General features: G+C 35.8%; 4 protein-coding genes across 6 annotated transcripts; 2 read left to right on the top strand and 2 right to left on the bottom strand.

Moving 5' to 3' along the window:
• Window positions 1-2,548: 2,548 nt before the first annotated feature.
• On the top strand, window positions 2,549-5,187 carry LOC147275482 (pollen receptor-like kinase 4). The gene is made up of 4 exons (XM_086228417.1): window positions 2,549-3,431; window positions 3,721-3,765; window positions 4,034-4,384; window positions 4,541-5,187. Exons 1-4 carry the CDS (start codon window positions 2,549-2,551, stop codon window positions 5,185-5,187), a joined length of 1,926 nt encoding a protein of 641 aa, XP_086084543.1.
• Window positions 5,188-9,406: 4,219 nt separating this feature from the next.
• LOC147275481 (putative aquaporin TIP3-2) lies at window positions 9,407-10,927 on the top strand. The gene is made up of 3 exons (XM_086227782.1): window positions 9,407-9,848; window positions 9,946-10,196; window positions 10,341-10,927. Exons 1-3 carry the CDS (start codon window positions 9,716-9,718, stop codon window positions 10,728-10,730), a joined length of 774 nt encoding a protein of 257 aa, XP_086083908.1. The 5' UTR covers window positions 9,407-9,715; the 3' UTR covers window positions 10,731-10,927.
• Window positions 10,928-11,427: 500 nt separating this feature from the next.
• Window positions 11,428-17,254, bottom strand: LOC147275480 (uncharacterized). Of its 3 annotated transcripts, none has more exons than XM_086256508.1 (7): window positions 16,395-17,254; window positions 15,444-15,867; window positions 14,371-14,490; window positions 14,193-14,246; window positions 13,206-13,369; window positions 12,220-12,396; window positions 11,428-11,739 (listed from the first exon to the last, which is right to left on the bottom strand). In XM_086256508.1, the coding sequence occupies exons 2-7, from the start codon at window positions 15,840-15,842 to the stop codon at window positions 11,529-11,531; spliced, it is 1,125 nt and encodes a 374-aa protein (XP_086112634.1). In that variant the 5' UTR covers window positions 15,843-15,867; window positions 16,395-17,254; the 3' UTR covers window positions 11,428-11,528. The 3 variants fall into 3 exon arrangements, with proteins under 3 accessions (XP_086112634.1, XP_086112635.1, XP_086112636.1); XM_086256509.1 differs by having other exon boundaries at window positions 16,401-17,254; XM_086256510.1 differs by lacking the exon at window positions 14,371-14,490.
• Window positions 17,255-17,365: 111 nt separating this feature from the next.
• On the bottom strand, window positions 17,366-25,106 carry LOC147275479 (uncharacterized). Its single transcript, XM_086256507.1, has 7 exons — window positions 24,771-25,106; window positions 23,542-23,774; window positions 22,200-22,893; window positions 21,131-21,497; window positions 19,821-19,915; window positions 18,752-18,946; window positions 17,366-18,212 (listed from the first exon to the last, which is right to left on the bottom strand). Exons 1-7 carry the CDS (start codon window positions 24,990-24,992, stop codon window positions 17,595-17,597), a joined length of 2,424 nt encoding a protein of 807 aa, XP_086112633.1. The 5' UTR covers window positions 24,993-25,106; the 3' UTR covers window positions 17,366-17,594.
• Window positions 25,107-26,229: the final 1,123 nt, after the last annotated feature.

Below are 26,229 nucleotides of genomic sequence, written 5' to 3'. Positions count from 1 at the left end.
GCTGTGTTAAAAATAATTTTTTTAAGAAATTTTTTATTTTAATTATTTTTTAAAAAAAATTTTAAATTCTTTTTTATTCAAAAGTTTTAAAAATATTATTATTTTTTAAATATGAGTAAAAAGACGAAAATACCCCTGCCACATCAGCAGATAACGGTTTATTTGACAAAAAAACTAACGGAGATACTATTTTGACACAAACTAAAAATTAAGGTACTTTTTTGCAAGTTTTTAAAATTAGAATACTAAATTAAAACAACATATAAAGTTGAGGTACTAAATTATAATTTGCTCATAATAGAATATATAATAATATATTTTTTATTTAATAATATTTATTCGCCCACAAAGAGGCCGCCTTCGGGAGCATCCGCATGACGTTCTCATATTTCTTCTTGTAGCAAAAAAGATACACTTGATCCCATTTTGGCGTCAGTGCAGCACATCTAAGAGAGGAAACAAAAGAGAAAAAATAGAAAGAGAGAGATGTCGACGACATCTAGATCGGCTGGGGGAGACGACGAGACGCAAGATTGTTTTTGGGTGGGGGTGGATGGGGGTGGGTGGGGAAGGAGGAGGGGATTGCTGGGTTTCCCCTTTTGGGGGTCTGTGCATGAAAAAAAATGAAAAGAATAAAAAATAAAAAGGAGGAAGGGGCGGGGGTTTGTGCGATCTGTAGATTGTGGACGTATAAAAAACATGTTTGGCTGATTTTTTTTTTCTAATGTCTCTAGGAAAAAAAAACATAAAGGAGTAGGAGGTATTTTATTTAATGAGTTGGCATTGGGTGGTGGTGATGATGTTGGGTGTGTTTGTTGGGTTTAAAGAGTAGGAATATATAAGTTGGGTATAGTGTTGGGTGTGTATGTTGGATTTTTATAAGAGTATTTGTGAAAAAATTGTTAGGTGTAATAATAAGTTTTTGTAATTTTAATTTTAAAGTTTGGTGTAAAGAGTGCGTGGGATAAAAATAAAGAGCAATGCATGTTATTTATTCCCACCCACCATTCCACCAATACTATTTTCCCACCCATTTCTAAACCATTTTTTACTTATATATAATTTTCTTTTTTATAAAATTACCACAAAAGGACATACGTGAAGAAAAAAAAAAAAAAAAAAAAAAAAAAAGAGACTGTAAGTCTGTAAGGCTGCCATGACTGCCCACCGCTACACCTAGCTTCAGTTGCAATTCATTTGGAGGTGCTCCAAATCTACAAGTGAAACACAAGCTCTAAAAGTATTGAAACATATATAGATCCGGCCTTCCAGCCTAATTGAGATGAATTTTAAACTACTATACCAATTGCATACCAAATTCTGATAAGATTATTTGTTGAAGCTTTTGACATTTGTGAACTGTGAACATAAGGGATAGTGCAAATTTGTAATGTGATCGAAATGCAGAAAATCAGCACAAATCCCAAAAGGATCAAATGAATTTTATTAATTTAGTATGATTTAGAAGATCAATTGAAAAATTGGGAATATACTTGTTTCCTTGAATTTCTATTTGATCGACAATCTTATCATCATGAAGAGAAAATATTTTTCTTTTAAAGAGATGAATTGGAGTTTATACATGCATATATATGTTTTCTAGGGTTAAGATTGGGGAAAGGAAAAGAGAAGATGAAGGAGAAGGAAGGCATATGGGTTGTTTGGGAATAATGGGGGTGGGAATAGAGTAGCTAGATATATTTCTTTTAAAAATAGTTTGTAAGGGTGTGAAAATATGGTGGGTGGGAAAAAATGAATGAGGGTTGGGAATAGTGCCACTCAAAATAAATTAGTTGGGTCTCTACTTTTTTTCCTGAAAAAAAGAAAATTATATTATATTCCCTAAAACTTTTAAGAAATATAATTTAAAAGTTAAAATGGGTTGCAGCTATTACGGTATCACAACATTGTCCAAGAAATACGAACCCTCGGACAACATAATATATCCATTATTGAGCTAGAGTTAGAATCTTGACACCTTATTAATTAATGATGTTTTTTATGGGTGACAACTTATTAATGGTGTTTTTTATGGGTGACAAGTGACAACCTATTAATGGGTGTGCATGCAACTGCGCGCGAAGCATTTCTTCTCAAGGCCTTTGACATTCCTTGCTCCCCTCAAAGTCAATATAAAAAGGAAACAATGACAATTTCTACTACATACATTGATACATATAATATAGCTACAATCTTTGGGAAAATGAGGACTTAATTTACGGTTCACAAACCGTTCTACAAGCTGTCACGTTGGTTATGAAAATTGTTAAGACTTGGAAGGAGCCTTTGTTTTTTAATGGTACATTGAAAGGACTCTTAGTTGTTATCGTTTATATATATGTATATGTAGGCATTAAGAATGCCTTGCACACTTCGTCAAACTGTCATAAAAACAATAAAGAAAGGCATGCATGAGTGCATGGCCTAGGCGTACATATATGTATATATATATATATATATATATTCAAGTTTATTTTATTTATTAATTAAAAAACCCTATGTCTTACTTTAAATCTCTCCAAATTAATATCCCATCCAATCCATCACCATGAATTTGCATAAAAATTGCATACTTGTTATGAAGTTGATCTTTCTGAATCTATTATCAAGTACAATTTTTCTTATATCATTATCATCATCTTCTGGATTGATAGAAATTGATGAATACTACTCAGAAGAAAGAGATGGTTTGTTGAAGCTGAGAGATTCAGTAAGCTCAAACTCAAATTTGCACGCGAATTGGAGTGGGCCTCCTTGCATCAACAACAGCAGCAGATGGGCTGGTATTGCTTGTTCAAATTGGCACGTTGTTCACATTGTCCTGGAAGGAATTCAGCTAGCAGGTTTCCTCCCACCTACATTTCTAAATAACATTACTTTGTTGAGGAAACTTAGCTTTAGAAACAATACACTCTCTGGGCCTCTTCCAAATCTGACGAATCTGGTGCACTTGGAATATGTGGTTTTGTCATACAACCGCTTCTGGGGTTCAATTCCTATGGAGTACACTCAACTGCCCAACCTCCAAGTGCTAGAGTTGCAAGAGAATTATTTGGATGGGAAAATTCCAGCTTTTGACCAACCAACATTGAGAGTTTTTAATGTTTCTTATAATCATCTTGAGGGTCCAATTCCTCAAACTGGTGCGTTACAAAAATTCCCCAAAAGCTCCTACTCTCATAACTCAAATCTTTGTGGGAGTCCTTTGGAAAAGTCATGTCCAGTACTCCTTCCACCTCCATCTCCTTCTCCTTCTCCTTCATCCGATGTCAAGAAAACTACTGATCATGGTCTCCCAGCATGGAGTATTGATTTGATTGTAGCTGCAGCAGCGCTGCTTCTTTTCCCCCTCATATTTGTTTTCTTATCTTATTATACGAAGGTGCATGGAAAAGGATTAGCAACAAATAAACAGGAGCAGACAGCCACAGGTACGCGTAGGTATCAATATATTAATATGTATCATGAGTATATATATATATGACATCTCAACAATATTAATTGATTTGATCATCCCTATTCCCTACTAATCATGTAAATCGTTCAACGCCTTCATTAACCAGTTGTATGTATATGATTCAAATCTTAATGGAATTCAATTGAAAAGTTATATATATTTATATATAAATATATGTATGGTCATTTGCTTATTTGATCGATTCTTTAAATTTAATTTTTTAATTTTCCGGCTCCCAATTATATATATAGGAGGAGATGGAGATGGTTCTTCAGGGCAGACAGAAAATAAAATGCCCCATTTGGGGAGTGTTGAAGTTATTAGCTGTGTTAAAGTAATTAGCTAAGTAGTGCTGTATTAATTAGGTTGTTGTCTTTATTTTAATTAGTCGTTATTTTTCCTAAGGAAGCCAGAAAGGCCGTAGCTTTTATTCTTTCTAGTTGGCCTTGTAGTTGTTCAAGGCTTTTATGGTGCAGTGGTTAGCTGTTGCTTATCCATCTATTTGTACGTTGTTGAGCCTCTGCTCTTCGCATGACTGTAAAACCAAAAGCTTGTTTAGCTTACTTTTCTCTACAGGGAGCATGGAGGATCCTGAAAAGAGGGTTGAGTTGGAATTTTTTGACAAGGAAATGGCTGGTGGTTTTGACTTGGATGATTTACTAAGGGCATCATCAGAGGTGTTAGGCAAGGGGAAACTAGGCACTGCATACAAAGTAGCACTGGAGTCGGGTCCTGCTGTGGTGGTGAAGAGACTTAAAAACATGAATGAGTTGAGCAGAAAGGAATTTATCCAGCAGATGCAATTGCTAGGAAAGATGAGGCATGAAAACCTTGTGCAGATTCTCTCTTTCTACTATTCCAAGGAGGAGAAGCTGGTCATCTATAACTTTGTCTCTAGTACTGCCACTTTGTTTGAGCTGTTACATGGTCAGTTTAATTATATATATAGATATATATTCATCAAGTACTAATTAAATTATATATGTATATTTCCGTATGTGTATATATATATATATATATCGATCGATCTTAATTAACTAATTAATATGCTGGGTGAATGCAATGCACATATGCATATGCTAGAGAATAGAGGACTTGGAAGAGTAGCTTTGGATTGGGCAACAAGACTATCAATAATCAAAGACATAGCAAAGGGTGTCACATTTCTTCACCAATCCTTGCCTTCACATAAGGTCCCTCATGGCAACCTTAAATCGTCTAATGTATTACTAGTCATTCAAGGACACAGCAGCGGCCAAATAATGTACGATTTAAAGCTTACAGACTTCGGATTGCTACCACTCTTGCCCTCTCGAAAATACTCTGAAACTCTAGCCATCAGTAAGTCGCCAGAATTTGCTCAAGGGAAGAAGTTGTCACACAAGGCCGATGTGTATTGCTTTGGTATAATCCTACTGGAGGTCATTACTGGCAGGATCCCTGGTGATCAATTGATCTCAACGCCGGGACTTATGTTTAATGATCATGAAAGTAGAAATATTGATGCTCATGATGATCTTTCTGATTGGGTTAGAATGGTTGTAAACAACGATTGGTCCACGGATATTCTGGATCCAGAGATACTGGCAGAAAAAGAAGACCATGATGAGATGTTGAAGCTCACCCAGATTGCGTTAGACTGCACAGACATGGCACCAGAAAAGCGCCCTAAAATGATTCAAGTATTGAAAAGAATACAAGACATATATCGATCCGTTGATGCTTCATGAATCATGATCAGTTAGCTAGCTGATCGATTAAACAACAGAGAAAATGAAGAATGATATCTATCACATGATTCATCCAAATGTATTAATTATTTTCATATCCCAGGCAGTGTTTTCAGACGCAAAAACATGATGCGAGACGTTTTAGTCGTAGAAGGCGAGGCGTAAGCCTCAACGCGTTAAGGCGTAAGCTTTTCGGTATATATTTTTTATAATAAAAAAATTATAAATATATATATAAACATATATAAATAGATAAATATATATATAAGTATATATATAGAACATAAGACCCAAATATATATATAAGCAAGGGTATTGTTGTCTTTTCAGCACATGTAAAAAAATTAATATTTTAAAATGTTTTTGAATTAAAAAATAAATAAAAACAGTATTAGGACTGTTTAGGCTGTAAGACCAAAGCCTGATGGCCCAAACATATATAAATAGCTCCAGGAAGATTTTATTCATTCCAAAAAGACCAAAGCCTGATGGCCATCACCATAACTGCAAGTCAACCTTTGCCTTGCACGATCTTACTCGGTTGGAAGAGTGGGTTCTTCTCCAACCGATCTTCTCCAAAACAGAGGTGCAAAAAACCTAGAACAGAGGTTGAAAAAAATCCCGCAGAGTTGGTCGCGAGGCGACGCCTTCAACGCCTTCAGCGCCTTGCCGTCGAGAGGCGTACGCCTTCAACGCCTTGCCGTCGCCTTTCAGTCGTTTTTCACAGTCCGGCGACGTCGTGCGCAATCGGCCGCCGCCTCACCATGACTCGCGCCTTGAGGCGCGCCTGAAGCTCGCCTTTGAAAACACTGATCCCAGGACCATTTATCCATCATCCTGATTCCTCATCCATGATGATGATATTACTAGCATGCTAGTAGCTACAGTCTACAGCCTACAAGAATGTCCATGTACCACGCATATATATATATGCATAGATCTAGAGCTACCTCACCCAACCCAACAATGTATTCCTAATCATCAAATACTTCTTAAGAGCTTATATATGTTCGATCTGTAATTCTGTACACATTCCAAACTGTAACCACAACATAAGTCGAGTGTACGTACACTAGTCTAATTAGGCATGCAGGAAAGTTAATTGATTTTTTTTCTTTTTATTATTTGTAATTTGGTGTCTTTTCATTGGTAACATTGGATCATGATCAACTATATATAAATCAAATCACTGATTTCCAAAACACCAAGCTACGTACATTAACATTCAACTTAATTTCTGAGCCATTACAATTTACAGAACCCAGATAATTGAATCATTGTGGCATCAAGAGATAAGTCCTATATATATCCTTAGTTTCACTTGAGAAAAGACTGAGAAATTAAGGGCTTTTGTTTTCTTCCAATTAAGGCAAGCTGATCGAGCAACAATATCAGCGAATATGACGATATCCACCATAGATGCCAACCAGCATCTGGACTCATAACTAAATCGAATCTGAAACTAGCTAACAAAGAAAATCCTAATGGAAAGCCTCAACTTCTTCTTTGAAGTGTTGTAGTAGGCTCCTCATGCTCATTACTGTCACATCTCCCTTGTCTCTAACCCTTAATTAAGCTAACCTGAAACAATAAGGATCAAAGCTAGATTAACATGCCACTATAATATATCGAGTCAAAATTTAGAAAGATCGAGTACATGTAATTACTAACAACATTAATTCAACTTTACTCGTGCTCTATTACATATAATTAATCTACGTTCCCAAGACATACACATATATTCAACTTTACACGTGGTCAATCACATAATCTACATTTCCAACCATACACATGTTTCAACTTCAAAGAGTCTTAGATCGCTTCAATTATTAATTACCAATGAGTTTTAAGTTGAACAGTTCTTCTCTACATGCAGATGATGTTCACTTGTTTTTTTAAACGAAAGCATAGAACCCTGTATAAAATTAATGCGTGTTATACACATAAAAAAATAAGTATGAATCATCCACACTTGAAAAAAAATCCTTAAGTTGAATTAATATATTAAAAACTTGGACCTAATTCAAGAATATAATATAAAAAATAAATAAGGAAACCAAAGCCTAGGGCGTTACTTTGAAGTTATAAGAGAATTCCCTCGTTAATGAATTATCTGATCATGCATGTGGCCGAGTACACAAGTCAGGCAATGGCATATATATATATATATATATATATGAGTGTTCTAAAACTAACTAGTTAGCAAGTTAATACGAATTAACTTGCTAACCATATTTTTGGGCCCACCACATAGCTAATATCATAATCTGAACCGTCCATTTTTAGGCCATATTTCAAAGATCATCATTGCAAAAAATCAACTAAATCAGAAATTATTGAGTTATCTAGTTGTGATTAAATAAATAGACGATCATTATTTTCGATAAAAGCATATAAATAATTATTATTACAATCAAATAGCTAAATAACTTTCGATTTTAGACATTTTTTACAGAAATGGTCTTTGAAGTATGGCCTAAAAAATGAACGGTTCAGATTTTGATATTACATTGTATGGTGGGACCAACATGGTAGTTAGTTTTGCATTAACTTACTAATTGGTTAGCTTTATAGCATTCTTGTATATATATACATGAAGCTTCAAGTGTGGGATCCCACATTTAGTGTTAAATGTGGGATGGGGCGGATGGGCCCACTCCATATATTTTTTCAACAATTCGAATCGTTTGTTTTTTAGGCCTCTATTCATAGATCATCTTTGCAAAAAATTAGCCAAATCGAAAATTATTTGCCTATCTAATTTTGATCAAACAAATAGACGATTTTGTCAAAAATATTTGGTTCGTGTATTTGTTTGATCAAAGTTGGATAGACAAATGATTTCCGATTTGGCTAATTTTTTGCAAGAATAATATTTGAATAGAGACCTAAAGAATAGACGGTTCATATCGTTGATATATATATATATATGGAAAATTTGAGGGAAAGGACTCCAACTTGTGTGTTGGAGTCAGATCAGGATTCCCCTTTCAAAGTCAGATCAGGATTCTCCTTTCAAAGTCAGATAGACAAATGATTTCCGATTTGGCTAGTTTTTTGCAAGGATATTCTATGAATAGAGGCCTAAAAAATAGACGGTTTGAATTATTGAAAAACTACATAGAGTAGGCTCATCTGTCTCATCCCACATTTAACATTAGGATCTCACACCCTATGTGTATGTGTGTGTGTATATATATAGGCCCTTTCAGGTGTAGGATCCCACATTTAGGCTTATTTGTGGAATCCCTCATCGGGCCCACTCCATGCACATTGTATTTCGATAATCGGAACTGTCTACTTTTTTTTGTCTCCATTGAAGGATAGTGATTGCAAAAAATTAGGTTAATCGGAAATCATTTGACCGTTGATTAAATTATTACCATTTCAAGTGTTTATCCAAAACATTTGTTCGTTTATTTATTTGATCAAAATTTGATAGCTTAATGGTTTCTGATTTACTTAATTTTTTGTAAAGATAATCTTTGAATATAAACTTAAAAAATAAACGATTTAGATCATTGAAATACAATATGGAGTGGACCCCACATTAGAATCCCATAAATATGAGATCCACACTTGAAGCTCCCTATATATATATGGGGCGGATCTATAGCATTATATTTTTTACACAAATTTTCAATGGGCCGTCTCGATATATGATTTCAATGATATAAATTGTTTATTTTTTAAGTCTCCATTAAATGATTATTATTGTAAAAAATTAAATAAATCAGAAACCATTTACCTATAAAGATTAAATGATTAACATGTTTATTTTATTAACCATTTAATCTTATATGATAAATGGTTTTCGATTTATTTAATTTTTTGCAAAGATGATTTCTTAATAGAGACCTAAAAAATAAATAATTTGGATTATTACAATCCTATATAAAGTGCGTCTTATTAAAAATTTATTTTAAAAATATGATATTATGGATCTTTCTCCTATATATATATATATTTCAGATGAGATGATCGAGATGAGATCATTCAGAACGAAGAGATAGAGACGGTTCCAGATGATGCCAATACTCCATATTCCAAGACTGTTTTAGTACGATTTAGCAGCTTACACACATATCCCTACGTGTCACTATTCCTGCATAGCATGTGCCCAAGTGTCCAACATATATCCAAGCCCTTTGGCTAATTTAAGACTAAACACCTCCACATGCATTTCAAACATGCAAACACCCTCATCTGAATACATGCACCTGCCTAGCTAGCTAGCTTTTCTCTCTTTGTCGATCTCAGCCTTCGTCTCTCTCTCGATCCTATCTACCTCGATCCATCTCGATCCCTGTTTGTATTCTAAAGAATTGATCGAAGCTCTCGATCTGCACCCAACCTAAGAATTGAACTCAATTTAATAGCAGCATATGCAAGAAGCAGGTAGCCGGCGGTGGTGGAAATTAATTAATTAAGGCTAGCATCAAGTACTACTCCGGCGGGCCATATCACACACACACACATATATATATAATTAAGAAAGAGATCCGATCGGATCAGAGGAATTGCCAGCATGCCATCTCGTAGCTATGCGTTTGGGAGGGCGGACGAGGCCACCCACCCTGACTCCATCAGAGCCACTTTAGCTGAATTTGTTTCCACTTTCATCTTTGTCTTTGCTGGGGAAGGCTCTATCCTCGCTCTTGGTACCTACGTTTCCATAATATAATGCAGTCCTATGTACATGTCATAATTCAATTAATCTTGTAAATTAATTAATGAATGATTTGTATATGTCTGCAGGGAAGATTTACAAGGATAGCGGCACGTCCGCGGCTGAGCTGATAGTCGTAGCTCTTGCACATGCCTTCTCTCTGTTTTCGGCCATCTCAGCCAGCATTAACGTATCTGGTGGACATGTCAACCCTGCTGTGACCTTTGGTGCTCTTCTTGGTGGAAGGATCTCTGTCCTTCGAGCCATTTACTACTGGGTTGCTCAGCTCCTTGGCTCTATTGTGGCTTCCCTTTTGCTCAGGCTTGTCACAAATGGCATGGTACCCCTACTACTTAATTACTAGCTACTACTTAATTACAAATGAATATTATTCATTTTATCGATCCATCCGTGATTTAATTTTCTTAATATAATATACATCTTTTAATTAATTAATTAATTTAATACATTCTCAATCGGTCAGAGGACTGTGGGGTTCAGCGTGGCCTCTGGTGTTGGCGAGTGGCATGCTCTAATACTAGAGATTGTGATGACATTTGGGCTAGTTTACACCGTGTATGCTACAGCCATTGATCCCAAGAGGGGAAGCTTGGGAACCATAGCACCTCTGGCCATTGGATTCATTGTTGGGGCAAATATCCTGGTGGGTGGGCCGTTTGACGGGGCATCCATGAATCCGGCAAGGGCATTCGGACCAGCACTCGTAGGCTGGAGATGGAGGAACCATTGGATCTACTGGGTTGGACCTTTTTTGGGAGGTGGCTTGGCAGCTCTCACATATGAGTACATGGTCATACCAACAGAGGCCCCCCACCACAGTACTCACCAGCCCTTGGCTCCTGAGGATTACTAGTTTTCCATCTCTTTTCTCTTCTCGTCTCTACTACGTGTAATAATATCAGTGTATGCGATAGGCAATATTCAGACCACCTTCAGTGTTTATGTTCCATGCATTTTCCGTCTGTAATTTTCTTTTTTCGTTTCTCTGTTGTTTTTGCCTTGTTGGCAACTTTTGAGTTTGTCTTCCGTACGTGGTCTAAATGTCATGCCCATGTCCATCACATATGTGATTGTAAAGCTAATAAAGTGCCAAAGAGTTGTTTGTTTGGTTCCCTCCCTCCATCCTTTTTTTTACACTACTGTTAATTTTTTTTCACTCTGAAGTCTGAACTATCTTTTTTTCCTATTTCTACTAAACAGTTTATGCTTCTAAAGTCCAAGTCCACTTAAGGTTACTGACAATAAGAACTCTTATGTTCTAATAATAGCTTAAAAATGGGAACTATAGCTTTTAACTTAAAAACGGCAAAAGAAATGCATTTCTCAGAAGCGGTACGGTTTCTTTTGGAAGACATCATCAAATCATCAAATCATCAAATTGACGTAAGTTTGAATATTTACAAAGAAAGGGTAAGAAAACCAAAACTCGTAAGTTTACAGAATTTCTGCTTCTCCAAAGGCAAGACTAGAGAATTAGGATAACAGCCTTTTTCTGTTTTTCTTTTCCCTACGTACACAATCAAACCACTCACACTCAAAAGGTTTATAGATGAATGAACAGAGAGCATGTAATTTTACTGGCAGTGATCAAATATTCAGTTCATGGAACGAAGGGCCACAAAGGGAAATATCTAATCTATGTACTTTCATCTCATGTTTGGTTATAAAATCTGGCAACCCAAGGAGCAAGTTCAGTGTTATGAGGTGTTCTTGGGTTGGTAGAGTAATAATCAGACCAATAACATGGTGAAAGCCTATCGGAAAACTTTCCATTACGATAAATACAAAATGGTAACCAGTTTTCACCCCCATTCATTCTCCTCTTCCGTTCTCTTGGGTAAGCTAATGGAGCCTGCACATACCTGCATTGTACAGTGAACTTTGTTCATCATTGATTTAGTGTAACTGCTCAAACAAATTTCATAATCATTCAAGGTACAAAAGAACTAATTGTGCAGGGGCAATATTTGTCATAATTTGATGCAAGTGAATGATCTTCAAAATGCTTTAAGTGGTTTCTAAAATCTGAAAATCTCCTTAGCAAGGCCCAGGTAATGGGAAGAGAGAAAGAGTGTGTGTGTGTGTTCCAAGAATTAGTAATTCCATCATCCATGGTAAAGGGGGTAAATCTCTCTTTCAAGTCTAAGCATGCTAAAGAAAATTGTTGACTAATAATTGTTTATTGAGACTAAATTATACTTTCTGTTTCATATAGCCTTCAGATTTTTGAGGTAACTTCCCAAAGGCACTCTTCTCCTTTTGATACCACGGAAACAGTACATTCCCTAACAAGGCAATTGTATGAAATCATTATCACAGTGGTAACTGAATGATGAATGCACCTGATATCATTAAGCACAGCATCCCAACAGAAATGTGTATGACCAAACACATGACATGCAGATGCCCTTCCTTCAACCCCATGGATGGACCTTATACGAACCTCAAGGCAATCAGAGCCAATAATCTTTGGAAGCTTTGGATAAAATAGCATCCTTTTCTCTGGACATAGCTCTTGCCTGGTGACATGGTATGCAAGAAATTATCAAGCTAACAGAACTACTCACAGAAGTCATGAACTTACTGACACATGAGATTCAGGGAAAGGACACAAGAATGATGCGGGCTAAAGTTATAAACTGGAAAAACACCATATACAGCACCATCATCACTACCACTAGTGCAGCACCATCAGCACTTCAGTATCATTGCAACCACAATCAGACACCAGATTTGATGGAGAGTGATTTGAAAAAAAAAATTTTGAGGCCCATTTGGGAGTGATTTCAATTTAGAATATAGTTAATATAAATTGTTTGATGGGACTATGACAATCCATATATACTGGATTTGAATTAGAAGAAAACACATGGATTTCAAATGATTCATTACATATAACTATTTCAAATACAATACATCTAGTTATTTGAAATACACTCTTATCTAAAGTTTTGTAGTTTTCTTTCTAACTAATTTAGCCTTATTGTCAAATCCAAATCCTTTCTTTTGAATCATTCCATCCAAATGGAACTTTAGGGATATCATTGAGGAATTTGATTTGACATGGGTTTTGGTTTTGTTTAGGGATTTGAATTTTTACTTGATTATAGATTTCTAGCAATAAAATGGGTGAGTAAGATTAAGAAAACTACTAGGATATCAACAGTCAATTTCAAGCAAATAAAATACAATTTTTAGTAGTTAGTGACAAACTACAATCAACAAGATATATTTTCTAAGAAACATTTTAAAATATTTAAATTTAAAAGTGAGAAAGCAACTAGTCAGACATTAATTATTCTGGAAGTGTAAATCACAATCAACCGACCTGGGAACAAAGTGAGAAAATGTAATTATTTGGCTACATGTGCTCTGGATCTCTTTGATCACAATCTGATTCTTTTCATTCATTGCATCAAAGTACAGGGCAAGTGAGATATCTCCATTTGACAGTTCTGTAGGCCACTTGCATGCCTTGAAGTCCTTACATGCCTAAACATAGAAACAATGATATGGACATAAAAATAACTAAGTATTGGCGTCTCCACTACACAATAAAGCATCCAAAGTAACTGCAGCAATGTAAAGTGGCAAATTTAGCACATAAAGGAACACAAATAAAAGAGGGAAATAACACCCAAAAAAATAAGTGAAAAAAGAGAGAAAAACCTAGAAACTGGTAGTTCAGACTTCAGAGAATATTACCCTTGAGCCTTAAGTACATAAATGCCGACAAGACAAACAATCAGCAAACAAGAAAAAAAAAAAACTGAAGAAAGTCAAAGGTCCACCATGAATGACACTCTGTTATCAACTTCATATGCCAAGTAATTATGTCGCACAAATTCAAGAACATTGAGGACAGTAAAAAGAATGAGAAAAGAGCAGAAAGTCCGTCATAGAACTCAGATTAGTTCACTATTTAGCATGTTGAACATTAATAAATTTGAGAGGACCAATATTGAGAAAGAATTAACCTTTCTTAGCCTCCAGCATCGTAAATTGGATAATGAATAAGTTAACCTCTTTTCAGCTGCACTTTGTCCAAATAGTCACTATGAAGTGGATGACTATTCTCAAAAATCATGACCTCGTTATGTATTCTAAGTTAACAGTAGACTGATGCCTGAATCATCAAAATGCTTTCAGGTTTAAGCCAAAACATGTAGTATCATGTACTGGTTATAGATAAAAGCAGAACTGGTGGCTGGATGCATTAGAAATCTATAGCAAGCATAGTTAAGAGCAAGAACTGCACATGTTATGACGATCAACGTTATTGCAAATCTTACTGGGAGAAAAGAAAGTGAATCACCATCTCCAAAGGCGGAATGCGGATGTTGGTTATTTCCTCCTCCCTATCAAAGCTCTGCAAAATAAGCAAGTCTATTCATTTATATGAATTATATACTAAGCATTACTAAGATAAAGCTATCAATCTGGGAGCTGAAAAACTATAAATAAGATAAAATCTATGTTGGTAGACCAATCACCTCATGGTACCATGAGAACAGAGGAATGATTCCCAAGCCCTCTAAAACCATCGGATTGGTCTCCACTCCAAGTCCTCTACATGCATCAAGCAATTTATTTAACTTCTGGAGAGAATCAAGCTGGAAAAACACAATCACACTGTTCAGACAAAGTTTCCACCAGTAGGAAGAAACCTTGCGTATCATAACAAGAAAACTGAATGAAAACATTGACAATAATCAAACATTCTGAACCAGATACATCTATGCCATCATTAATCATTAAAATCTGAATGTGGATTAAAATGGCATCAACAGAAAGACAAATATAGACCCATATTCACCATCTGATATGATTCAGATTAGCATTCATCAGATAGTCCATGTCTATGATTTTGATTACTCAAAAGGAAATCTATCAAATAAAAAAAAATAAAAAAGAAAGAAGCAGAGACAGAAGAAGAAATGAAGAAAGAAAGTAAAGTGGCAAGATAAGAATACAAACATTTTGCTTTTACCAAATTAACCAGCTTATTTATTTATACATCCAGTTTGGCTTGTCAAGATGTTTTTTCAGTTTCATGGGTGACCATGCACTCTCCAAAACTGAGTGCAAAAAGTGTCCAAAATCTCAGTTTAATTTGAGAGGAAACCGAATGCAGTCTCGGTTTGACTTTCACATTCTCTTTATTGAATCCATCATTAATGGAATCTCCAAACTAGTAAGTAGAATTATGGACAGATAGCTTTCTTGCTAGTTGAATCATTATTTAAAGACATCCTCGCAAAGTCACCATCCAAAGTCAAGTGAACTGATTTCAAGTCTATGTTGGGCTCTAATTCAATCCTTAACCCTAAACTTAAACTACCGAAATGTTGGCTTGTTAGTCAACTCTAATGAGTGGCTACACATCAAGAAAACTAGTGCTGCAGTGCATGCTGATATATACAAGTATGAAAAATATTATGAATGTGTACAGATGTATATAACATTACGACATTAATTGTTAAGCAATGAGATATTCTGAACTAATGCACTTGGAGGATGTAGTGCATGCACCATAAAGGCCTGGAAATTAAATAATGTTTCTCACATGATTATCTCCATCCCGACGACACCACAGGTCATGGTTCCCAGGCACATAAAAGACATGTTCAAATCTATCCTTCAAGAGAGACATTGTCACGATAAAGTTGTTGTAAGTCTCAGCAACATCACCGGCAACAATAAGAATATCATTCTTGTATCTGTCGGTCGATAAGCATTTGACCCATTTCATGTTTTCAGTATAATCAGTGTGCAAGTCCGAGAGTGCAAACACACGTAACCCAACAGCATCTCCAAAAGCGGAAGGCAAAATCTGAGGCCCCCTAATGCTGCTCCTCCGTATGTCTCTTTTATATTTACTAAATGCAATATGTTTTGAAATGTAGTTTGAATGATAGGCTTGTTGAGAAAAACCCAAGCAAGAAGGTGCCACGCTCACTACCATGTGTAGAGTGATAGGCTTGAATGATCTGCAATGACACAAATAAAAATTTAGCCAATTCAATTCAACCTTTAATCGGAAAACAAGATATAGTTTTTTTACGCTATTCAATAACATGGGCATTAAATCTACACAAATTAGCTAGACTTGATCAATTTTTCCGTTATTCTAAGGCACACAATTGAGCATTTTAGATTAAAACACATATGACTTTTAGGAAAACCCGTTGATTTAAAACGTACAATTTAGCATTTTAGCAAAAACCACTTCAATGGTTTTGATTCTAGAAATAAAACGGAACGAAATTCACATTTCAAACATAAACCAGCTTAAACAGTCCTAGCTTGGTAATCAATCAAAAGTGTAAGCCTACTCACTACCAATGTTCAATTAAACTATCCCACATATAAACTTAATCCGTCGGGTGAAAGAAAACAAAAAAGAAAGGAACTTTATCCGACTTTTGGAACAGTCCTGGAATTGCAATTACAAAAATAGTAGAGCTATTTTTCTGTATTTACAAATAAATAAATAATGAGTGGGAATGGTAAGTACCTGAACCTTTATTATGATCTGTAGATGCCGAGTGATTGTACTCGTGAGAATGCAGACGGACTGAATATGCAATTTATCTCACTGTACGTACAACAACATCTCCCATCAAAAGAGGAATGGGACTGCTCTGCTCGCTTGTATCGGGTGGGTTGGATTCGGGTCAAGCAGAATAGCGATCTAACCTGGTGGCTGGTATCTCTGAGTCCGACCACTCTCCTGCTCTAGTGGGCTTGGGCTAGGCTTGCGCTAGGGATTTAAATTCTTGAAATGGCTGCTGATAGCGAGGATGCCTTTAATCTGTGGTGCTTGGAGTACCCAAACCTAATCAAGTACGCGCGTGGTTCTCTTCTTCAATCCCAATTTGTCGTAAATTCGTAATTAAGCTGAAGATGATGAAACCCGAGCTTAGCAAATTGCATTAAGTATCTATGCAAAATGCAACACACAGAAAACACATCTTCTGTTATGCACCATTGATTGGTGGATATAGATAAATACCAATTTGGGTTATCCTCCGCACTATTAAGGTTGAAGAAGGATTTAAGTATTTTCAAAGTTGCACAAGGATTTTGGAATACAACCTAACCTAACCTTAAACTTGCTTGGTTGGTAGAGCTGGTAAGTTTGGCTTGACTTGGCTTTTAAAAGTAAAAAGTAAAAACCACCCATGAAATCAAATGCCTGTCCAAGTACAAGCTCAAGCTTGGCTCCATTGCTCGATGGTTACGGGACTTATCTCAACCTTGCTGGGATAGTAAGTTTACAACTAGGAAATTTTTAAGAGTTTGATCCAAGAAGCACTGCCCATCATTCATGTATTAATTGCTAATCTAAATAATTCTGTGGGTAAGGAGAAGGAGGCGGCTATGGCTAGAATGTTGATAAAATTTGGAAAATGAAGGGTTGATTAAAGAACCAGGTTGAGATCAATCGCTCTCCCCATCTTGTTTGTTGCAGTAAATGTAAGCTAGTGTCTACCGTAAATTCTCTCTACTTTATTGCTCTGTAAAAATTACAACAGGACCGGATGAGTTCAAGCCAAAACCTTGGCAGGACAGCTATGCAGCAAGTGAAAACAGTCCCTGTTCTGCAAGCAAGAATCGGAAAATTTCCGTACTATGGGATTTTCGGCAACCAAAAAAATGTACAAATATTGATGCAACTATCATCAATGCAACTATGTCTCTTCTCCTAGCTGTTTTACGGTCCTCGCATCTTCTCAACAATGTTCCTACTCTTCTCTTCAATGTTACGCCTCTTCTCTTCCAATTTCTCCCCCATCTTCTTCCCCAGATCAAACATCCTTGCTCTTCTCCCCATTCTCTTTGGCTCTTCAATGGTATGATTCTGTTTATCAAACAAAATTGTAGACCTCGATGTTGCTTGACACTCTGGTAGCTCCTCTAGCTTGTGTTTGCAAGTTTCTTGTGATTCACCATTCCCCAATAAAGGGGTTCTCAATTCTTGAATAGTCCCACCACTACTCCCAGCTGACGCGTCATTGGAACTCACTGAAAAGAGTAATACATCTGAGGATTCACCAATTGGTCCTTCAATAGATTCATCCTTCTTGACTTTTTGATGCTTGCTTTGTGAATGATCACTGGAGGCTCCCCTGCTAGCTTCTGTCTTGTATTTTCCTTCAGTAGGTTGGAAGATGGGTATTTCACATTCACTGGCAGGATCATTCACAGATTCTTGGTTAAGCCATATGAAAGGAGCAACCTTCCGCGGTGCCCAGTCATCCTTTTCTGCTAGCATCCATGGAATGCATACACTTTCAAAGTTTGGAAGCACTAGCGTTTCCCGGATTGCTGCCTGTACAAGTGAAATGAAGCTTCAGCAGAAGCACCCTAGACATATTTGTTCCTTCTAAGTGTCACTGAGTTTTTCAGCATAAAATTGTGTGCATACCATCTAGGGGAACTAAAAAAGTATTTGCAAAAAATGCTCAAAGTTTAAGATCAATGGAAGTACTTGAATTCAAGCATGTACGAGCAGTTTCCGCAAATAAAAAAATTGATCGACAGACAGTAGCTACACATTAAATTACAACCAAAAGAAAAGAAAAAACTATAAATTTGTGGTGTAAATGCTTACTGTTGACCTGAACTCAGTATACAGCCTAGACGTACTCATAGATCTTTCTGAATCCGAGAGTAACAATAACTTATGGGATTATATTGGAAAAATGAGATCAGGATATAAGAACCATCCTAAAATTACTTAAAGCTGTCATTGAGTGAGTTCACACAACATAGTAACAAACACGAAGCCTCATGTATGAGTTTCATTATAAGCAAGTTCAAAAACGTAAGAAAAGGAAACTTAGTGAATATGGACGCAAATTTCTGTACCTTAAACCGACTCATCAGAAACAAAGCTATGCGTCCACTAGTAATCTTGTGATCGCCCACTGACGAGTCCAGGTTGAAATCTATATCAGGCATGGATGTGAAGGAAAACCATAACTGATCTGAAGGAGGTGGCTTGATATGTAAACGCAGTGTTCCTCGAAGGGATGTTATCCTTATTGCCAAAGAGAGTGGTACCTTTAATTAGATATAACCACTCAGTTAGTGAACTGCAGAAGCTCCTGTGATTAACAACTTTTTTTTTGTTTGGACCAAGCGATTAACAACTTTTTAAGTATGAATACAAACACTTATAAATAAGGGAAAGTTTGTGTTTTGTGTAGTGCGTGTGCGTGCGTGTGTGTGAGAGAGAGTGAGAGTGAGAGAGAGAGAGAGAGAGAGAGAGAGAGAGAGAGAGAGAGTCCAGATAACACACACATGAGCTCACAGAAATTTATGACCAGTATTCTATCAAGATTATAAAATACTTTGGCAATGCCTCTCTCCAGAAAATACAACTCAATTTTTTTTTTAATTAACATGCTCAAGCTTCTTTCCTAAATACTTATGGTTTACTTTGTGGCCCTATGATTGTTTACTAAATGGTCTAGTAGCCTCCATAAAATCATGGAGAAAACTTGAGCAGCATGTTTATTTATGACCAGTATTCTATCCAAGATTATAAAATACTTTGGCAATGCCTCTCTCCAGAAAATACAACTCAATTTTTTTTTTTAATTAACATGCTCAAGCTTCTTTCCTAAATACTTATGGTTTACTTTGCCCTATGATTGTTTACTAAATGGTCTAGTAGCCTCCACAAAATCATGGAGAAAACTTGAACAGCATGTCTTATAAGATTATAGCATAAACTAAGTTAATTTCAAACGGAGAAAGTGCCAACTCACACAAACACCCATTTTTGCCCAAACCAAAATATCCATCTCAATGGGAACAACTACTATGGGCACCAAATCGTTACAATCATGGTCCTCATGGAATCAAGCTATTAAGAAGCAAAATAGTATAGGGAATCAAAAACACCTATAGGTCAAGCGAGCCATCTACAAACCTGTGAAACTTGTTTGGCAATAGAATTTAGAAGCGACTTCCACCTGGATCCATGGTTTGATGCAGACATACCACTCTTAGAGCTTTTTGACCCATCTGCAACGGAATGTTTCAGGTTGAAACTGCCATTATATATCATTAACATTTGTTGAACCAATTTTAATATGTAAGCTGTAATTCATGTCCAAAATTACCGGGAGCTGCATAATTACTCATGTACATTGTAGAAAGTGGAGGTTAGCAGGCAATAAGAAAAAAATCAAACTAGGAACAGAAACTTGAAGACTTTATTTTGGTGTGAAATTGAGTTAGGCTGTGGAATACAAGTATCATATGGATTATATAACTAACATTAAAAGAAAATGCGTAATTTAAAGCTAATGCCAAAATAAAAATAATTGCATGCATAAAGCTTCTTTTCTTTGTCCTTTTAACTGTGAATATACCTGAAAGTTTCTCTTATTGTTTGCAACAAGCCTATATCAGACCTCTAGCAAGAATGATCCAAAATAAGCAGACCTAATGCCAACAAATCCCAGTTTCTACATATTTAATATCACTAGCACAAGTCCCCTTTCGTGTCGATATACGTTTTGTTCATATAGGGTATGTGTGTGTAGAGTCTGAGTGTTACTTGAGAATTGTCAAGAGTAGCATTATGTGACAGTGTCTCTTCCTCCCTCTATCTTGTATGCAACAAAAAAAAAAAAATTATAACAATTGATTCCTTTCTTTTCCTCCTGGTATTTTGCATACAAAAAAGATAAACTTGTAGCAATTGATTCATGTCTTTCCTTCCTTCATTAATGTTTGAAGTCTAAATCCTAATGTCCACTCCATTGATCATATTCTTGCTTAGATTTTCTATATTTAGGGGTATTTGTAATTGAACTGGAAATCTGGAAATCCAACCTTTATTCAATCCTTCGCTGTTAGACCACCATTCTAAACCTTAATGTTTGAAGTCTAAATTCTAAAGCCCACTCAGTTGATCATAGGCAACCCAAATCCAATGGCTGCTTTAGTCATCTATACTCAGTGAACAATGTTGCAACTTGCAAGGTAAGCGGTGTATCTTGTATACTACAGCAATCACCATTATAGGTAACAAGATTATATGTTTACCTACAGGTGAAAAGTTTGTACAAATTAATTTATTCATTGTTTATTAGGAAACACCACTACTACACAATCCTCTATATATTCTGAACCCATGGCCGCATATATGTGAGCAACAATCAAGAGTTCAAAAGTTCTATATGGAAAATGGCAGAATGCACAAAAAAGTTGATTTAAGTTTTATATGCTAACCAGGTTTTGAATCACATTCCACCTTATGCTCTAGTGCATCAACAGTCCCTTCTGCAAGATTTAACTGCTTTCCGAAATACTCAAATTCTTCAAGAAGATCTGTTGACACATCCCCAACGGAACTTGATTCTGGACTTGAATCTCCAATTCCTTTTTGAAGATCAAGTTCACGAACTTCCAGTCTCGTTTCAACATCTAGCACTGCACCACCATAATATCCAATGTCAACTTCCAAAGCGCATACATCGTTCATGTCCATGGGGAGAACTCTCATGCCATGGATATAAGGTGGAAGATTCCCAGTATTAATGTCTGTACAGATCACTTCACCTATATAACTTGGGGTCCTCATATTGGACAATGTCCTCTGTCATAGACAAAACCAAATAAACAAATAAAATTTACAAACAAATATTAAACGAGAAATGTGAAATTACACAAAACAATGTCCACTATTTGCACATATACAATTATAAATATCTAGTCCTAGCTTGTGAAAATTTTTCCTCAAATGATCACATCCAAACTCAGGATGCCCAAATGCCCTCAATCAAATTGTACAATTTGATACATGGAGGCTCAGTTACATGAACAGGACCAAAATAATTGCAGGTGCCATCATGAAATAAATAACGTCAATGTAACCTAATTCTTAGGTCTGCAATAATATGCTCATCCTCAAGGATCTAGCATCTGGTTAAAAGAAAAGAATAACAACTAGTGCAGAGTACAATAAAGCACACTATGAATGTGTGTATGTATTTACATGTGGTTTGTATGTGTGTGAGTGCGCGGATGTGTGTGAGTGTGCGGATATGTATGTGTGTGTGTGCGCATATATGAATGTACATATGTGTGCGCATATATGGATGTACATGTGTGTGAGTGTATGGATGTACATATGTGTGTGCGTGTATGAAAGTACGCATATGTGTGTGCAGTGTATGAATGTGCATATGTGTGTGAGTGTATGAATGTATGCATATGTGTGCGTATCTACCTCAATGTTTTTTTTGATACATTCATGTCTACTAACAGAAATAATGAATCTCATTAGAATATGGTATACCTGAATTTGAGCTTTTAGGGATCTCTTCATCTCCACACTGCTTTTGGCATCAAAGAAGAGCCGGGAAATCAACAAATTCCAACACAGTGTTCCCTCATCAGTACTAAACTTTTCATCAGAATCCGCATCGGACATGACAGATATATGACTTTGGCTACTAGAATGAGTTAAGGTTGATGAAGGTGGAATACCAAAATTCCCTTCAGTGAAACTCTTAGCTCTCTTCACTGGTGTAGTAGTATCTACCACGCTAGAGCCAGAAACAGAATCCTGACATGGACGAACTTTCTCACTTATCTTTCTTTCTTCACGGCCTAATGATGAAGTCCAGCTCAACTTATTATCCGGGCCAACCTTAGGATGCTTCTTTGTGAATTTTCTCAAGAACATACGAACCTTTGAGGAAGAACCATCAATCCTATTTGCCCTATCTACAGGTTCAGCAGCATGAAACCCTCCAGAGTGTTTTGCAAATGAAGGATATCCTGCATTTAACAATGTCAAGTAACATTGAAATTCTTCATGCAACTTGGCGAACCGGTCAAGTTTTTCTTTGTCATCACATGATGCTAGACGAAGAGCTTTACACCATGATTCCTTCTCCCATGAAGTTTCAAGATAAAGGTAAAAGATTCTACTTCCCTTGTACAACATGGCAGCCTTGCTTTCCAATTTTATGGGGAACCTTTTTGCCCTAAGAAAAAAACAAAATTTTATTTTCGTTAACCCCTACTCAAGAATGTAATGAAACCCATAGCAAATAGCTACGAACTAAGACAAGTTTTTTTCTTTCTTTTTCCAAAATAATAAGAGTAATTCTGGCACTTTATATCTTTAGAAAAAATAATTCTGGAACTTTATACCTGTAGAAAATTTATAGCACTGCACTTTCTAATGGGAAAATTTTGGGGAAAAAAAGGTAAAATACTTCTGTAAAATGACAATTAAAGTGAAAAACATCCAATGTGGTTAATTTTAAAAAGAAGAAAAGAAAAAAAGGCTAAGTCAGTTCTTTTATCTTTATACATGTCCATACCATTCTTCTATTTCAAATTGATCGGAAGTAAGACAGATTAAGGTAGCAAAGAAATAAAACATGAGTGCCAATTACATGAACATCTGGACATATATACTTATATTGCATCAAGAATAAAACCTGCCACCTAAATCTAAATGAAGGATTAGAAGCAGAGGAGCCTTTGACTCTATCCTCTTCCCAAAAATACCAAAACCAATTCTAAAACACACCAGGAATGTTAAACACAGTTACAGAAATCGGTAAGTACTATGTCAGATGGAACAATCGCACCCCCAAAAGGATGTGTAGCTAGGGCCACATTACCATTTTCTCGAAGGTAGACCTGTTGAGGAAACAGCTTCAATAGTGCAACCCTTTAATATAATAGCCGTCTGGGAACCATCTGATTCAGTCAGAATGAGTAGTTGGTTCTTTATTTTTGCATGTTTTTTAATAGGAGAAACCTCAAAGAATTCCTTTTTCCTCTTTTGCTCTCGTAGTGCTTTTTCCTGCCAATTTTTTGGAACTTTTTCTGGTTCTAGAACCCAAACTACTCCCTAAGACACAACAAATAAACTATCCAATGAGAGGGAAAGAAAAAAAAAAAATAGCATGCAAAACCATGAATAATGTATAGGTAATAAAACTTAGATGAACAATGAAACAAGTGAAGATTGATTAGCTCCTCAAAAGAGGATGTGAGAAGCACAAGTTGGATAAACACATGCAATGTCTGAAATGTAAAAATATCTCAAATAATTGACATGTACCAATATACAATACCAAATGTGGAATGGTGCCAACCAAAGGTAATTCATTTTACGCAGTGATGAGACCAAATTTTGGATCAAAATATCTATCTAAGCTATATTTCTTTTCAGTCAACCAAGAGGAAATGTGTGACCTCCGACAATACATACAATTGCTGTAAGATATGTGTCTACCAATGCATCATGCTGAATAGAAAAGAGCACAAAAAAGTTTCATATGAACGCATTCTAGTTTGACTTGCAAGTATAAAAGTAGAACTGAAATCTTTATCATTTAGTTGTATGAAATCTTTACCATAATCTTTAATGTAATTGTTGTTCCAGTTTGATCAGTCTTTCATAGAAAGATTCTTGTTTTGAAAAGAAGGCTAGATAAAGTTGAAAATTTTACATAATTTTATTATATATCATACATATTTCTATTTTGGATTTCTGTATACTTGGAATTCTTCTCAGTTACATACATCTCTAAAGTCATAAAGCCTTATGATTCTTGAAATATGGCTCACGAGGAAAAAGGGTAGAAAATATAGTTTGCTCAAATTGGCAATTTGGCAGTCATCTACTCGACTTGGCATTGGCTTCATATTATTTATTTCCATAATATAAATTGTTTCTTTGATCATTCCTTAGGATTTGTTGGGTCGAGGTATCGAAGCAAGGAAATAAATCCCACTCCCAAGAGAAGACAGGCAGAAGAGGATCATTTTAAAATGAAAAATAGAAATTAAAGAAACAATTTTGAAATTGATATGGATAGGTAAGTTTTAAATAGGAACGGACCTGCTTGGCGGAAACGGATTCTAGGGGTTGACGAGGGGGGAGGCCTGACTTGGATTCTATTTCTTGAGATTTATGTATGGCTTGTTTCTGTTTCTCTCGGTATTGTCTGGTTTTGGATTGTAATCTGATAATGATTAAATAGAGTAGCAGGGCTTCCACGGCCAAAATCGCCACTGCTCCGACCACAAACCCAACACTTAACCCCGCCAACCAACTCCACATTTCTTATTCTACTGAGAATTCCAAGTTCCAATTTTGAGTCTTCTTTCTGATCATATCAGATCCATCAGCTCCTCAGACTCATAAGGACCGCAACACCTGCCGTTGCTGACTTGGCTTGGCTCATATTATATACATACGTATTTTTATAGGCTTAATTATCGATTTACCACCCAAAATTGTAACTCATTCCCACTTTACCACCTGAAAGTTTTTTTGTCCCACATTACCATCTGTAACTTACATCCGTGTCCCATTTTACCTTGTTCCGTCAACAATTCCGTTAAATTCCGTTAATGCTGACGTGGCGCGCTGGATGTGCGCCACGTGTCACAAATTTTTTTTTTTTCGCATTTTTTATTTTTATAAACTTTGAAAATTAATTAAAAATAGCTCCGAACTCAGAAAAATACACGAAAAATTCCTACGGACTCGTCTTGACTAGCACTAATTTACTATAAGGTTAAATTACCAATTTGCCCTCTAAAAATTTTCAAAAAAATTAGAAAGTCCAAATTTATTTCTAAAAAATTAAAATACTCTATACTCTTTGAAAATTCATAGAATAATTTCCCGAACTCCAAAAAATATGAGGTCTGCACCGTTAGTCTTCTAAAAACTAACAAAACCTTTCTCGTGAACACATGCTACCCAAAAGACCTCTCGGTCTTAGAGAAAAATAAAATTCCCTATAAAATAAATTCTAAAAAAATTCTAAAATTTCTGTAAAGTCTCGAAATAATTCTCTAAAACAAGCTTTTGGTAATTTTTCAAAATATTTTTGAGAATTTGTCCAAGAGTTTACAAAAATTCTAGAATTTTTTCTAGAATTGATTTAATAGAGGAAAATTTATTTTAATTTTTTAGAAATAAATTTGGACTTTCTAATTTTTTTTTAAAATTTTTAGAGGGCAAATTGGTAATTTAACCTTATAGTAAATTAGTGCTAGTCAAGACGAGTCCGTAGGAATTTTTCGTGTATTTTTCTGAGTTTGGAGCTATTTTTAATTAATTTTCAAAGTTTATAAAAATTAAAAAAAAATGCAAAAAAAAAAAATGTGACACGTGGCGCACATCCAGCGCGCCACGTCAGCATTAACGGAATTGTTGACGGAACAAGGTAAAATGGGACACGGATGTAAGTTACAGGTGGTAATCTGGGACAAAAAAACTTTCAGGTGGTAAAGTGGGAATGAGTTACAGTTTTGGGTGGTAAATCGATAATTAAGCCATTTTTATA

Source organism: Dryas octopetala, chromosome 9 (assembly GCF_963921425.1).
Source record: "Dryas octopetala chromosome 9, drDryOcto1.1, whole genome shotgun sequence".
Taxonomy (NCBI): Eukaryota; Viridiplantae; Streptophyta; class Magnoliopsida; order Rosales; family Rosaceae; genus Dryas; species Dryas octopetala.
This window is presented reverse-complemented; position numbering and strand designations above follow the sequence as displayed.

Coding starts and splice junctions, on each gene's coding strand:
- LOC147275479 (XM_086256507.1), bottom strand. CDS start 24,992: ATGTGGAGTTGGTTGGCGGGGTTAAGTGTTGGGTTTGTGGTCGGAGCA. Junction 21,498..22,199: donor CCCTAAAAGCTCAAATTCAG/GTATACCATATT, acceptor TGTCTATGACAG/AGGACATTGTCCAATATGAG. Junction 18,213..18,751: donor TTCTGATGAGTCGGTTTAAG/GTACAGAAATTT, acceptor TCACTTGTACAG/GCAGCAATCCGGGAAACGCT.
- LOC147275481 (XM_086227782.1), top strand. CDS start 9,716: ATGCCATCTCGTAGCTATGCGTTTGGGAGGGCGGACGAGGCCACCCAC. Junction 9,849..9,945: donor AGGCTCTATCCTCGCTCTTG/GTACCTACGTTT, acceptor ATATGTCTGCAG/GGAAGATTTACAAGGATAGC. Junction 10,197..10,340: donor GGCTTGTCACAAATGGCATG/GTACCCCTACTA, acceptor TCAATCGGTCAG/AGGACTGTGGGGTTCAGCGT.
- LOC147275480 (XM_086256508.1), bottom strand. CDS start 15,842: ATGGTAGTGAGCGTGGCACCTTCTTGCTTGGGTTTTTCTCAACAAGCC. Junction 14,491..15,443: donor GTCGGGATGGAGATAATCAT/GTGAGAAACATT, acceptor GTGTTTTTCCAG/CTTGATTCTCTCCAGAAGTT. Junction 14,247..14,370: donor TGTTCTCATGGTACCATGAG/GTGATTGGTCTA, acceptor CTTATTTTGCAG/AGCTTTGATAGGGAGGAGGA.
- LOC147275482 (XM_086228417.1), top strand. CDS start 2,549: ATGAATTTGCATAAAAATTGCATACTTGTTATGAAGTTGATCTTTCTG. Junction 3,432..3,720: donor ACAGGAGCAGACAGCCACAG/GTACGCGTAGGT, acceptor GAGGAGATGGAG/ATGGTTCTTCAGGGCAGACA. Junction 4,385..4,540: donor TTTGTTTGAGCTGTTACATG/GTCAGTTTAATT, acceptor TGCATATGCTAG/AGAATAGAGGACTTGGAAGA.